General features: G+C 32.7%; 1 protein-coding gene across 1 annotated transcript; it reads right to left on the bottom strand.

Moving 5' to 3' along the window:
* Positions 1-5,992: 5,992 nt before the first annotated feature.
* Positions 5,993-7,243, bottom strand: LOC142631400 (putative F-box protein At4g09190). Its single transcript, XM_075805570.1, has one exon. The coding sequence runs from the start codon at positions 7,241-7,243 to the stop codon at positions 5,993-5,995; it is 1,251 nt and encodes a 416-aa protein (XP_075661685.1).
* Between the last annotated feature and the right edge of the window lie 6,979 nt (positions 7,244-14,222).

Raw genomic sequence — 14,222 nt, 5'->3', positions numbered from 1 at the left:
AAGTGTAATAAATTTAAATTTTTCAATATATTTTTTCCAAGTTAGATGCAAAAAAAAAAAAAACAATTTTCAAGGAGAAAGAAACTGTAAAACATAATCTAGTCTTAATTAGATGTTGACATGTTTTTTTTTATTATTTAATCCCATGCGTTACAATGGCAAAAAATATTAACTCCATGGATCTTTTTTTATTTTTAATACAAGATAGAAATTATATTTTACCTTAATCTAAGTGTATATGTGTTTAAAGCTTCTTTCTAGAAACTTGAACCTCAATTCTTACCAAGGAAGTCAATACCGTACCGGAGGCTATACCGGTTTGGCTAGCGGTACGATATATTTCGGATACCGGTCAATACCGGTATACCGTTTCGGGTTTACCACTATTTTTTACTATTTTATACAATATACAAAATTATAATGATTTTTTATAAACATTTAGTTATAATGATTATTTTATTGGTATGTTTATTGTTTTATATAATACTTTAAAGTAAATAAAGAGAGGTTTTTTTTTAGAAAAAAAAAAGTAAATAAATAATAATTTTCAAAAAATTATATGGAAAAGTAAAAATACAAAATTGTCACCCCTTTAAAATCAATTCACTATTACATCATCTAGGGTCCTAGGCCAAGCATTGGCCTTTTAAGTTTAAACTAAAGGAAATTTAAATAAATAATAAAAAGTGTTATATTCACAATATTTTTCGCAATACTTTCACAAGAATCACATCAAAATCTTATGTGGAAAGTTGTTACTAGTTCTAATTTGAACTCACCGCTGAAATTATTTTTTTACTCACCATTATTAGCTAATTACTTAAAATTTATTGTGAAAATATTATAGTAGTGTTTCTAAGTGGTCATTTCCTATTCTATTCCTTTCTTTCATCCATATCCATACGTTTCCTTTTCTTCTTTTTTTTTCTTTTTTCACTTATTTTTTCTCCACCACACACCTGCGTCCTGACCTATACCCATATATCTCATCCTCTCATTTCTTATCTCTACTTTCCAGAACCTGCCTCTCTCTTTCTCCTCTGTATCTGTGATTCCTTTTTTCTTTTTCTTTTTTCCTTTCCTCTTTGGCTCACTTCACACACATAGGTGACACAGCCAACCATGATCTTTTGACTTCTCCTCTATGTTTGCATTTTTGTTTTTTATTTTCTTTCTTCTTCATCTCACTTCACTCGCACACACAGTCGGCAGAGAGATTGGCCTTCGTCTGTTTTTTTTTTTTTCTTCCTTCTTTCTTGTTCTGATTCACTTTGTTGTTACAATGGAGCTTAGAAAGACTTTCATGTTCTTAATCTGATGTTTTTATTTTGATTTTAGATTTATTGTTCTAATTAAATTTGTATTTTTTCTTGTTCTTGATCTGTTGTTTCTAAAATTTAGATTGTGTTTGTGTTTTGATTGGGTTACCGTTTGAGAGAGAGACAGATGAACAAAGAAGAGAGGAGGATTGTGTTTGTGTTTTCTTGGTCACTCAGATTTTTATTTCGTGTTTCGGCCTTGTATCCATTTATCGGCAGAAACAGCTGGATTTCGCTGGTACGGCCGGTATGTGGCCGGAACAACAGGTATTTTTTTCGGTACGAAACAGAGGGTGTACCTGTACCGATGCACTGGCCGGTACGGTATTTTCCGGCCGTACCGGCCGGTACGGTACGGTATCACCCACACTGGTTCTTACCCCCACATCTCACCAACATTTATACTTATAGAGTAATCATCGCACCAAGGGTGTGCGCTCGTTCTGTGGATCTTTAACATCATAAATTTGTTTACAAATCATGTTGTAGATATGTGGCAATAAAGAATGTTCTGAAGTCATCTTTAGCAAATATTCTTGTAAGAATATTCATGGATAAAATTAACAAACTAATAAAATTCTCATAATAATAGAAATATCTCGTATTATGCTTAGGAGGTCCATAGAACCACTTGCCTCTTTGAAAATTGAAATTACAAAACAAACATACCAATTTTTATATGCTCTTTAATTATTGAACTTATGAAATAAAAAATAGAGGACATTTTGTTAAGGCCAAATTAGTACAAACCTTGGACTTTGATTGAAATTTTGGATGAAAATTTTCAATTGAACCAAATAGCAGAGGCAAACTATTCATATATAGGGAAATTATTGTATACTCTCAGAACATCATAAATGCGTAATCCCTCATTTCACATGAATGGTAGGTCTCACTAATTAAATCCATGGTGGGACCCACCATTTATGTGAGAGGAGGAAGTACGCATTTATGGTACTCCGAGAGTACCTAATAATTTTCTTCATATATAATGAAATGTAAGCATATGCTGTATATCATAAGGCATAATACAAACATGTTCACGCAACACAACATCCTGAATGGCAGTTTTAACGTCACTAGCATATTCAACACAAGTATCGAGTGGCTAGAAGATGCATTCGGAACATGTACTGCACTTTTGTACGCTTCATAAAAAATATTGGAGTCAGATCCTTAGTAAACTGGGTCAAAGACTCAAAGTGCTTATGTTCATTTTCATCAATGTCATAGCATCAAATCTTCCTACCAAAAAAAAGATGATAGATGATCGAAAAAGAAAATGCCACAAGACATGGAAGTCAAAGAAGTGTGTATATGACCATAGTCTAGCCAAAACAGGCAAGATTGTTTAGCGCACTTTTGTAATCCAATTTCCAATGGCATCACAAGGATAGCATGCCATGTTAACAGATTTATAAAAAATTAGCAATTCACAGGAGGATACGAAGTTCGTGGCTCGAGAGTTTATAAGCCAATATGAATCCAAATTACATATCAACACAAAAAGTTAGAGATGATATACGCCCTTTTTTAGTGTTTCTGGAAATATCGGGAGAATTATTTAAGTATTTATTAATATGCAACACAAAATTCATGTATAGCAGAGCCATGCATTATGAAACCTTGCTTTAGAACCCAAGAAGTGGTACCAATATATGATGGAATAAAAACAAATCATGAACCGTATTATTAGAATAAACTGAATTATGATTTGAGCTAAATAAAAATAAGTTGAAAAATAAAAGACGGTTTCTACAATTGAATTAAAGTCATGAAATCTAAAAATCATTCCAAAATAGTATATTGCCTAAAGATGATGTGCATAGCTGTAAAAAACAGAAAACAAAAAGATTGACAATAAAAATATGCATATATTGACTAAGAATTTAAGCTTATAGTCTAGAATTAATTCAGATAAGCCAAAACATTTAGAAGGTGGTCATCTCCAAGGGAATTGCGTATAAAGAATGCTTCATATATCCTTGATCACATATATCCACATATTAACTTATTTAGTTGGGTGGTGCACATGCTTCATCCTTGTCTCCAAACACGCAGTGCCACTTCGTCAAATCTCACTCAAATTAACGGTAGTTAAACTGGGCAAGGCTCTCATGGTGGTGGCCCTTAGATTTCTCATTCTCTGTCAATCTAAGTTTTTTTTGTGTGTGTGTGTGTGTGTTAATCTAGCATTAGAGAGTGGGATGGTGTTTCACTTTTAACTTATTTTTCACGAGACTCCTCGATTATATCGTTGTTGTAAATAATTGCAACAAAATTAAGAAAATTGATTCCTCCTCTCTTGCAACAAATAACTCTTTTGGCACAAAAAAATTTAAAAAATTAGATACAAAAAGTGACGCAAAATTGATGATAATCTAATTAAAATCTAGTTAAATTTTCTCTTAGTTTTAGCTATTAACATATATATAAATTATAAATGTCTCATCTTAAGGCGTGCTATTTTCTTCAATCCAATTTATCTTCCTTCCATCTATACATTATCTCTTTCTCTCTTTATTTTATTTTATTTTAATTTATTTATTATCTCTCTGTTATTAAAGAAGAGAAAACTCATGAAATAGAAAAGGAAAAAGTTTAATTCCAAACTTCCTCAATCTTGACCATGTGTTAGTTGAAGGACCATTCATGTGAACTTTTAGTCATGTGACTCATCACATGAACTTTTTAATGTGTCATGCGACTTGTTATAACACAAGTACATAGTTTTATAAATTATCATTAGATGAGATTTATCCAAACTGGTTTAATGGAAAATTATGTTCAATGGATTGCTCTAACCTATTTGGTAATTGAAAACTGGAAGGAAAATAGGAAGAAAATATCCAATGAGAATCCGCAAAGCAAATCTAACATCTATAAAAATGGGATTTGGTTTACCTTTGGTACTTGTAGGGGCATTGGGCCCAGTAATTTATCAAGGATGGCCCAACGAAGTCTTTTGGGCTAGAAACCCAAATCTGAAGACATCAAAATGATCTTGGAGTATCTAAATGTCCAATTACGTCCGAGGAGTTGATTTTGTCCTCAGATTGTTAGGCCGAGGACATAGGAAGAGAAGTTTAGTGTCCCCGGGTTATGTTATAAAGAATCCTACGACTACGGGAATACACAGTACACGTGGAGGACAATAGAAAGAGCGGTGGAATATCTAAAGTAAAGTTGCTACCACCGCCCATACATTAAAAGCTCTGTGATTGATACGCTGACTGCATAGATGGAAGGATGGGACCTGAGCATGGAGTTTGGAACTTGGTCCCTAACCCCAGCGGACTTCAGGGAAGAATTGATGGGACAAGTATCCAAAATCAAGATTGCAACCATGAGGTGGAAGATGATGAAGAGAAGAAAAGAAGTATAAATAAAGGGGAAGACATACGAAGAAAGGAGAGGCTTTTTCAGTAAGAAAAATGGCCAATAATATACGATAATCAAGAATTGTATCCAAACTTTAGGAAATACTATTATAAACTATCCTCGGGTTTTTGTCCGAGGAGGAATTTTCGGTCTTACTCTTGCAAACAACTCTTTACTTTGTGCCATTGGGCCCAAAGCCCGTTCCTTTCCTCATTATCTAAACCATCCTTGAAATCTAGATTACAAACCCATCATCTACAAATTTAATTGTAAAAGAGGGTCTTTCAAAGCCCAATTCCTTCCAGTCATAGTTTGGGAATTTGAATTGTGTCCTTACAGTACTTTTTTTAATTGGACATATCATTTTGTTTTAAATAACAATGGTAAGTGGTAATGGGTTTTAATTTTTATATTTTATTTAGTTAGTGGGTAATATGACAATTTTCCATTAAAAAAAAAAGGATATTTCAATTAAAAAAGTATTAGAAGTAAGTCCAACTCTAAAAAATGTTGACAAAATTTGTTACTTTCTCAAAGATAAACATGAATTATCCTTAACATAATGGAAAAATGTTCATAAGGCTATTTCCAACAAAAATGGAAATGGTTCCAGTAATTAATTGAGAGCTTATACTTGATTACGTTATATATAGAGAAAAGAAATGGGCAATGAGAGGATTTTTTTTTTTTTTTGGGAGAAAAAAATGAGAGTATCTAAATATCAAGAACAATCTCCATGCACTTCGTCAATGCACTCACCTAGATAAATATAAAAAGCGAAGTTTTTTTTTAAAATTTTAAAAAAGCTGCAATTTCCCATAGGAAAAGAAAATCGTTTTATTCACTTTTTTCTAAAAAAATAAATATTACTACTAGATTCAAAAGAATGGGAAAAACTTAGGTTGGGTTGCTTAATTAGCTATTCATCACATCCAATGAGTGTGTGTCAACCTTCTCAAAAAAAAAATGTGTGTCAAGATTTCTAAATAAATTTTCAGATATTTGATAATTGTTCTACTTAATGAGACAAATTACTTCGTAAAGATAACTACAAGTAACTAATTCATGAAAACAATTTGCTTATAAACTACTTTTTGAGAAGATAAGAACACCCACAAAAATAAATAAAGAGGAGGATTGTATTCAAACTATCATATGATTATTAATCCCAAAAAAAAAACTCATATGATACAAAACAAATTATCATATGAGTATTTCAGCCGATTTTTATATACCTAAACAAACGACCTAATGCGCATATTTACACGTACGTACTCGTACAAGGCACTGATTTAGCCCCTAGGTATAGGGACCAAGCTTTCCTCAAAAGGACAAAATACTACAGTAAAACCTGGGGTATTTAGACCATTAATGTTACCAATTTCTACAGCTTCAAGGACTTTACTTTTGATGTCATAAAAAACCCATTCTCCTTCTCCAATCTGCCGAAGCATTAATTTCCCTTGGTTGAGGCATGAGAATCTAATAGAATATGAGCCTGCAATATCATATGGTTGAACATCAAACGGTTGAACATCCTCGAAAAGGACTCTATGCCGAAATACCCATCGATGATCTTGTAGCATGATATATAGGTCTAAACACTTCCTAGGGTGCTGGATGAAGCCAACCAGACACAACCTACCTTCATATATTTCTAAACACTTCCATGATTCCAATTGATCACAAAGGTTTGAAGGAGGATTGATTCTTCGAAATGTTTCATCACTAACATCAAATGCCATAATAATAACCGATTCAATCCCGTAGAAATTCAACCAATATACAGTGCCATCCAAATAAATTGTATTTCTCCAAATAGTAGATTTGTCATATAGAGTCCCATCCAAAAAGATTATATCTCTCCAAATAGATTTGTCATTGTTGATTGGAGTTTCAACAATCCTCCATGAATTAGAAGATCCCACTGTTAGTACTGCTGCTTTGACTTTAGGAAATACCTTCCCTTTATAAGACTCTCCGAAGAGTTTGATAACTTTATATTGCTTTGTTACAGAAGCATATCCAAATCCAGTTACGTAAGTGACCCTCTTTCGACCAACAGGACCAGAATCACAACGTGGGAGAGTAACAATCTCTCCAATGAAGGGATTACACAAATGAACATTATCTTTGGCATCACATAAACCGATCAAACCGTTAATGGATTCTAGCAGGTAGAGTCTTGTATCCAATGAAGTGGTACTGGTATTTATGAATTTTGTCATCAAAATTTTAAAACCACCTCCAATTTGTAACGAATTTATGCGAAGGAAAAACTTACCACGACGTCCATCAACACCAAAATAGTTATCATAACAGTAGCAATAACTAATGATTCCAAGAGAGGTTTCCCTTGAGAGCTTCAAGTATGCCTCCGCTGATTCAGTGATTAGCACATACCAGGACTTGCACACGAACCTTAATCTGAGCAAACTATGAAGTGGAAGCGTGAGGAGTGTCAGTGAGAATATGTAGAGGATGATCTCACGTGGGATAGAATCAAAATTGCTGCCTCTTAGACCTACTAGTCCTCCATCCATTATCGCTTGTTTTTTTTTTTTTTCCTTTTCTTTCTTTCAGCTTGTGAGACTAGATCTAATACGTGCGTGCACCATCTGTTCTATTGATGCATATGTATGTATATACAGAGATTATTTTTAGGGTTACAAGGCAGACGAGGGAAAGTCGGTAATGTTATTTTTTATATTTTATTGATAAGCATATATATTAAGTAGAGGGGAATGACTCATCAAAAAAAAAAAAGTAGAGTGGTGTGGGGAAGGTCGGTAAAGTTTCTCGAAGCCCAATCAGTTTTTAAAATAGAAATATTGAAGCCCATGGGCTATGTGACCCGGCGTAGACAAAACTTATGCCATGGTTCTAAATTTTAAGTTTTAACCCAACAATCCTATGCTAGCAGGGGAAATCTGAATTGACTTGGGCCTCCTAACCTTTTTTTTCTTTTTCTATTTTTACTGAATATTTAGACAAAACTAGAAGTTTAAGGGCTTTTTTTTGGCCTTATAGTAATTATCTCGTTTTTTATATTTGGTAATTACGATAGTGGGGAAGAGAATTTGAACTTTAATTCTTCTAATTAATTGGTAACCAATGCAATTCACGAGAAAGTTTCACATAATCTTTTTTCTTTTCTTTTCTTTTTTTTTTCGTCTAATATTAAAAATTGATAATTATGGTAGTTCTTAATGGACATCTTTTTAAAGAAGAAACAAGCATTTATTACGATTGTGTTTGTATATAGAATTTTAATGGAGGTTTCAAAAATGAAATAGACTTGTGCGTTCTAATTAGTTCTGGTTGAATAAGAGATCTGAAACTCAGTTTCTGCCTATATCACAAAAGCGGACACTACAAATTGAAAATCTCTCAAAAAAATGAAATAGACTTTAAATATATATAAACACACACACAAGATTTTTATGCAACCCACTACATAGTGGTTAAAAAAATATATCCACATGTATTGTTTAAGTCACATGACTCATTGAGCTAGACTAACGTCACAATTAATTTTTATGTGAGAATGAAGGAATAGCTCATGATGGGAAGCCCAAGAGGACCAAACTCAAAAACAAGATGGTTGAGTTGATATAGGACCCAAAAACACTCACCTATGAGACTACCTAAGTTAGTTTCTTCCTCAAGCACGTACCTACATGCAACAATGGAGAACTAGTAGGTTTCTCTCTAGTCTCTAGTTTCTCTCCCTCAACCTACTTTTTATTGACCCTATCTCCCATCACCCCTTCTCCTCTTTATCCTAATGTAATAAGTAGTGGGCTTGTAATGATAGGAGCCCTACCCTGTCAGACATCATACTCCATTTTTGGAATCAAAGTGGAAGTACGTGTCTAGCTTATTGCTTATACTGGTCACTTTAGTAATTAATGCAAAGACCCCCATTGTCTCTCTCTGACACCGCCACTATAATTGTTCCTCGTAATGAATGTCATATCTTGAGGAATGTGCTTGGTCGTGAAGTGTTCCCAAGCATTGTAGTTCCTCGACCATATACTTCGGTCAAGTTCTCCTTGACAAGACCATTTCAGATGAAATTCCCCTTGACGAGTGACATTGGGCCAAGTGAAGCTCTTGGTATAATATGGGTTGGGCCCAAGTGGGCCCTTTTCATCAGCTAGGCCTCCTTTATCTTTCATTGGGTTGTGGCTTAATGGTCCTATATATGTGCAATTGTGAGACCTAAAAAGATTATGTGCCACGATATTATGAGGTCAACCTATCAAATATCTTTAGTTTTATATAAATGATAGATTATAAATAAATAAATAAAAGCAGTAATAGAATTCATTTTCATATTCAATGATGATGGTAGGTTAATCTTATAGGGTAAGGCTTGGCTCTAGTGTACTAGAGCTGACACTATATGAACACGTGGCAAGTATTGAATGTGTTTGCATCATGTTGGCTCTAGTGCATTGGAGGTAAGTCATGTCTAATTACATAATGGTGTTCAGGAGTTTGGAACCAATTTGACAAAATTAGCTAAGTAGGAGGTACAGTTCATGCTTCCATGTATTTGATGAAAAACATTAATATTTTTTAATATAAAAGAATACTATAATTAATAAAACAAATGATGAAAAATTTTCTTGAGGTGAAACACTAAATGGAAAAGTATTCCTCTTAAAAAATGGAATATTTTATTTCATTCTCAAGGAATGTGCCACATGTCAAAAACTTCAAATAGCTCATATTCGAAAACTTATATTTTGAAGATTTATCAACCAACATGTTACTTTATATACTTGGCATTTACATATTGGCAAGTCATTTATGTTGCACAATAACATTATTTATTTTGGAAATTTTTTAAACAAACTACCACGCACCCTTGGTGCAGTGGTCATTCCACATATATAAGTGTTTGTGAGGTGTGGGGGGCAATGGTCGGGATTCAAGTCTCTAAGAGGGAACTTCACATACATATATACTTAAATTAGGCTAGAGTAGAAATTCTATTTTGTATAAAAAATAAAAAAATTGAAACAAAAGTGTGTGTGTGTATATTCAAAGTTATATCTTAAAATCTATAGCTACACCAAGTGGCTCTATGTTTGTTTTGCATGTCATCCTGTTGGTTTTGATCCCGTGACTTATTAATTATTAAAATAATTCTCAATAAAAAAATATTTGACTTATAAAAAATGGATAATAAATACAACTTAACTATTATAAAAAAAATTAAATTAAATTAAATTACGGTACACTATTTTCTATTGTCCAATTTATCTTACTTCCATCTATACGTTATTTCTTCTTTTTTTCTTTTCTTTTTTTAATTTATACATTATCTCTTTGTTATTAAAGAATAGGAAACTCATGAAATAGAAAACTTCCTCCAACTGACCACACAATAGTTGAATGATCATTCAAGTGTAGTTTTAGTCACATGACCTTTATAACAAGTCATGTGACTTATTTAAATAATATGTGTGCATAGTTTTATAAATTATCATTGGAGAAGATTTCTCAAAACTAATTTAGAGGAAAACTTTTTCCAATTAATTACTCCAAATATTCAACCTATTTGGTCATTGAAAATTGGAAGGAAATATTCTCCTCTCTCCCATCTTCCTCCATTTAAACATAGGGTTAAATCCTAAGTTCTAAATATTCTCTAGCACAATTATTTCAAATAAGTGTGCGCGCGTGTGTATATATATATATATATATAATCAAAGTTATATCTTAGAAGCTATAGTTATACCAAGTGGCTCTATGTTTCTATTCCATGTCATGCAATTGGTTTTGATCACGTGACTTATTAATTATTAAGATAATTCTCAATAAAAAAATATTTGACTTAAAAAAAATGGATAATAGATACAACTTAACTATGAGAAATAAATAAATAAAATTTAAATTACAGTACACTATTTTCTATTGTCCAATTTATCTTACTTCCATCTATACGTTGTTTCTTCTTCTTTTTTTTCTTTTCTTTTTTTGATTTATACATTATCTCTTTGCTATTAAAGAGTAGGAAACTCATGATGAAATAGAAAACTTCCTCCAACTAACCACATAGTAGTTGAAAGATCGTTCACGTGTAATTTTAGTCACATGACCTTTATAACAAGTCATGTGACTTATTTAAATAATATACGTGCATAGTTTTATAAATTATTATTGGAGGAGATTTCTCAAAACTAATTTAGAGAAAAACTTTGTCCAATTAATTACTCTGAATCTCCAACATATTTGGTCATTGAAAATTGGAAGGAAATATTCTCCTCTCTCCCATCTTCCTCGTTTTAGACATAGGGTTAAATCCTAAGTTCTAAATATTCTCTAGCACAATTATATATATATATATATATATATATATATATATATATATATATGTATATATATATATATGCAATTGTGAGACCTAAAAAGATTATGTGCCACGATATTATGAGGTCAACCTATCAAATATCTTTAGTTTCATATATATTATAGATTATAGATAAATAAATAAAAGCAGCAATAGAATTCATTTTCATCTTCAATGATGATGGTAGGTTAATCTTATAGGGTAAGGCTTGGCTCCAGTGCACTAGAGCTAACACTATATGAACACGTGGCAAGAATTTGATGTGTTTGCATCATGTTGGCTCTAGTGCATTGGAGGTAAGTCGTGTCTAATTATATAATGGTGTTCAAGAGCTTGGAACCAATTTGACAAAATTAGCTAATTAGGAGATACAGTTCATGCTTCCATGTATTTGATGAAAAAAATTAATATTTTTTAATATAAAAGAATACTATAATTAATAAAACAAATTATGAGAAATTTTTTTGAGGTGAAACACTAAATGAAAAAATATTCCTCTTAAAAAATGAAAATTTCTATTTCATTCTCAAGGAATGTGTCACGTGTTAAAAACTTGGGATAGCTCATATTGGACAACTTATATTTTGAAGATTTATCAGCCAACATGTTACTTTATATACTTGGCATTTACATATTGGCAAGTCATTTATGTTGCACAATAACATTATTTATTTTGGAAATTTTTGGAACAAAAGTGTGTGTATATGTGTATATATATTCAAAGTTATATCTTAGAAACTATGGTTATACCAAGTGGCTCTATATTTGTATTACATGTCATGCAATTGGTTTTGATCATGTGACTTATTCATTATTAAGATAATTCTCAATAATAAATATTTTACTTATAAAAAATGGATAATAAATACAACTTAACTATCTCTTTGCTATTAAAGAATAGGAAATTCATGAAATAGAAAACTTCCTCCAACTGACCACACAATAGTTGAAAGATCATTCATGTGTAGTTTTAGTCACATGACCTTTATAACAAGTCATGTGACTTATTTAAATAATATGCGTACATAATTTTATAAATTATCATTGGAGGAGATTTTTCAAAACTAATTTAGAAGAAAACTTTGTCCAATCAATTACTCCAAATCTCCAACCTATTTGGTCATTGAAAATTGGAAGGAAAAATTCTCCTCTCTCCCATCTTCCTCCATTTAAACACAGGGTTAAATCCTAAGTTCTAAATATTCTCTAGCACAATTATTTCAAAAGTGAAGCAGGTTAGCCATCAATTTTGGTTCATTAGAGAAATAGTGAAGGAGGGGAGATTAGTAGAGGAGAGAGAAGGGGGACTTAAGGGAAAGGAAACAAGTGAAAAAAATGAGAGAAAAGAAAAGACTCAAAAGAGTTTTGTTAAAACCATAACTTTTTTTAGTTGCTAAACTTGGCATACATTTAATATTTAATCATTAAAATCTTGTAATGGTCAATTAACACACTCACTTTTGTGTGTTTCGCTTTATGTTTCACAAAACATAACTTCACATATATTGGTTTGAATTTTCTTATAAAATAAAATCAAACACAGAATAAGTTGTGGTTGACAAAGTATAAAGCGGAATAAAAGAGAATTTGTATTCCATTAATAACATCACATATTGAGTAAAATTGATGGAGAAGACACGGATCCCATCATGGTAAAATAGTAACTACACTAATACACCACACTGGTTTTGAGTGGGATAAATTTGAGCTATATATGGTGCATGCACCGCACATGCACATGCACATGCACATGCACATGACAAGTAGTAGTACCACAGTTCACAAAGTATTATTCCTAGCGTGACCATTTCGCATCAATGAGCTGTGAACCATATGAGTCATGAGAGAGAGAGAGAGAGAGAAGAAGTTTCAGAGAGGCAACCAACAACAACTACAATTGTGATTTGTGTGCTCAATGAAAATTACATTTATCTTTTTTCAATTTTTAGCGGCTTTAAATGAAACACAACACTACTATACTACTATTATAACTTCGAATTGGATGAGTGTATTGCATAATGACATTAAAGAGAAAGTCCACAGACTCCATGATCCTACACAGCCAAACACCCCTTAAAAATTGGCTTTTGCACATGCCTGCTGCGCTTCAGTCTTCTTGACCGACCTCACAGTAAAAAATAAAAATAAAATTAATTGTCACTGTCTGTCATTCCAATCACAGCTTGCCACTGCTTAGGAAGACATGGGTTTTCTGCTGTCCATTTCATTCAGATATTATCGGAAAATATCAGAATGCCCACAATTCTTTTGCTGTGCCAATGACCACCACCCCCCATGCTTCACAGTGATATTATTGTCTGTTAAATTCTTTTCTTGGTTTCCACAAATTCTTTCTCAACCACAAAACTACTAATAAACAATTTTTTTTTTTTTTAAATCTTAAAAACAGAAAAAAGTTAGCTTTTAATTGGTTACTAAATACCCTCCGACACGACTTAATTGCCTGAATTAAGGAGTAATTAAAGAGCAATGCTACTACATGCATAAACATTATACAACAGTTGTTTAGCCAATTCCCCTGCTGCTTGTGCCCCCTTTTGTAATTGTTCTGGTGCCTGGGAAGCACGGTGCGGCTCCCGACACGCACCGAAACCCCGTGCTGCAGCTGCACGCGCGTCCGTGGCGATTTTTTTTTTTTTCTTTCTTTCGTTTTCCGACAGCACCACTTAAAATTAATTACAGTCAGCTAAAAACTGAAAAGAAAAATAACACATTTGGATGCCATGAAGAAAGAGAGAGAGAGAGAGAGAGTTAAAGAAGACTGCAATAACTTAAACCTGAGAATCTGAGATGTTTCTATAAAATTAAATTTCCAAGCATTTACTGCCCTATCTGCTTCTTCCACTTTCACCCCCCACACAAACAGAACATGCAAAATCTAATAATACCAAAATACTCTCTTCTCTTTTTCTCTTTTTTTTAACAAAGAAAGTAAACTATGATACAACATTGTCGCTATCAGTACTAGATCCATAAAACTGAAGGAGTCTCTGCAAAATCACGACCTGGGTCTTCAAGAGAACGATGTAGTCTGCGGTTTCTTGAAACAGCTGGTCGGGTTTCACTGTTTCGTCAGTGTAGGCTGGAATGAGGCTCTTAAGGGCCTCCAACTTGTCTGAGACCACCTTGGACTTGGA

Source organism: Castanea sativa, chromosome 1 (genome assembly GCF_040712315.1).
Source record: "Castanea sativa cultivar Marrone di Chiusa Pesio chromosome 1, ASM4071231v1".
Taxonomy (NCBI): domain Eukaryota; kingdom Viridiplantae; phylum Streptophyta; class Magnoliopsida; order Fagales; family Fagaceae; genus Castanea; species Castanea sativa.
Note: the sequence above shows the minus strand (reverse complement) of the source record. Positions and strands in the feature narration are given on the sequence as shown.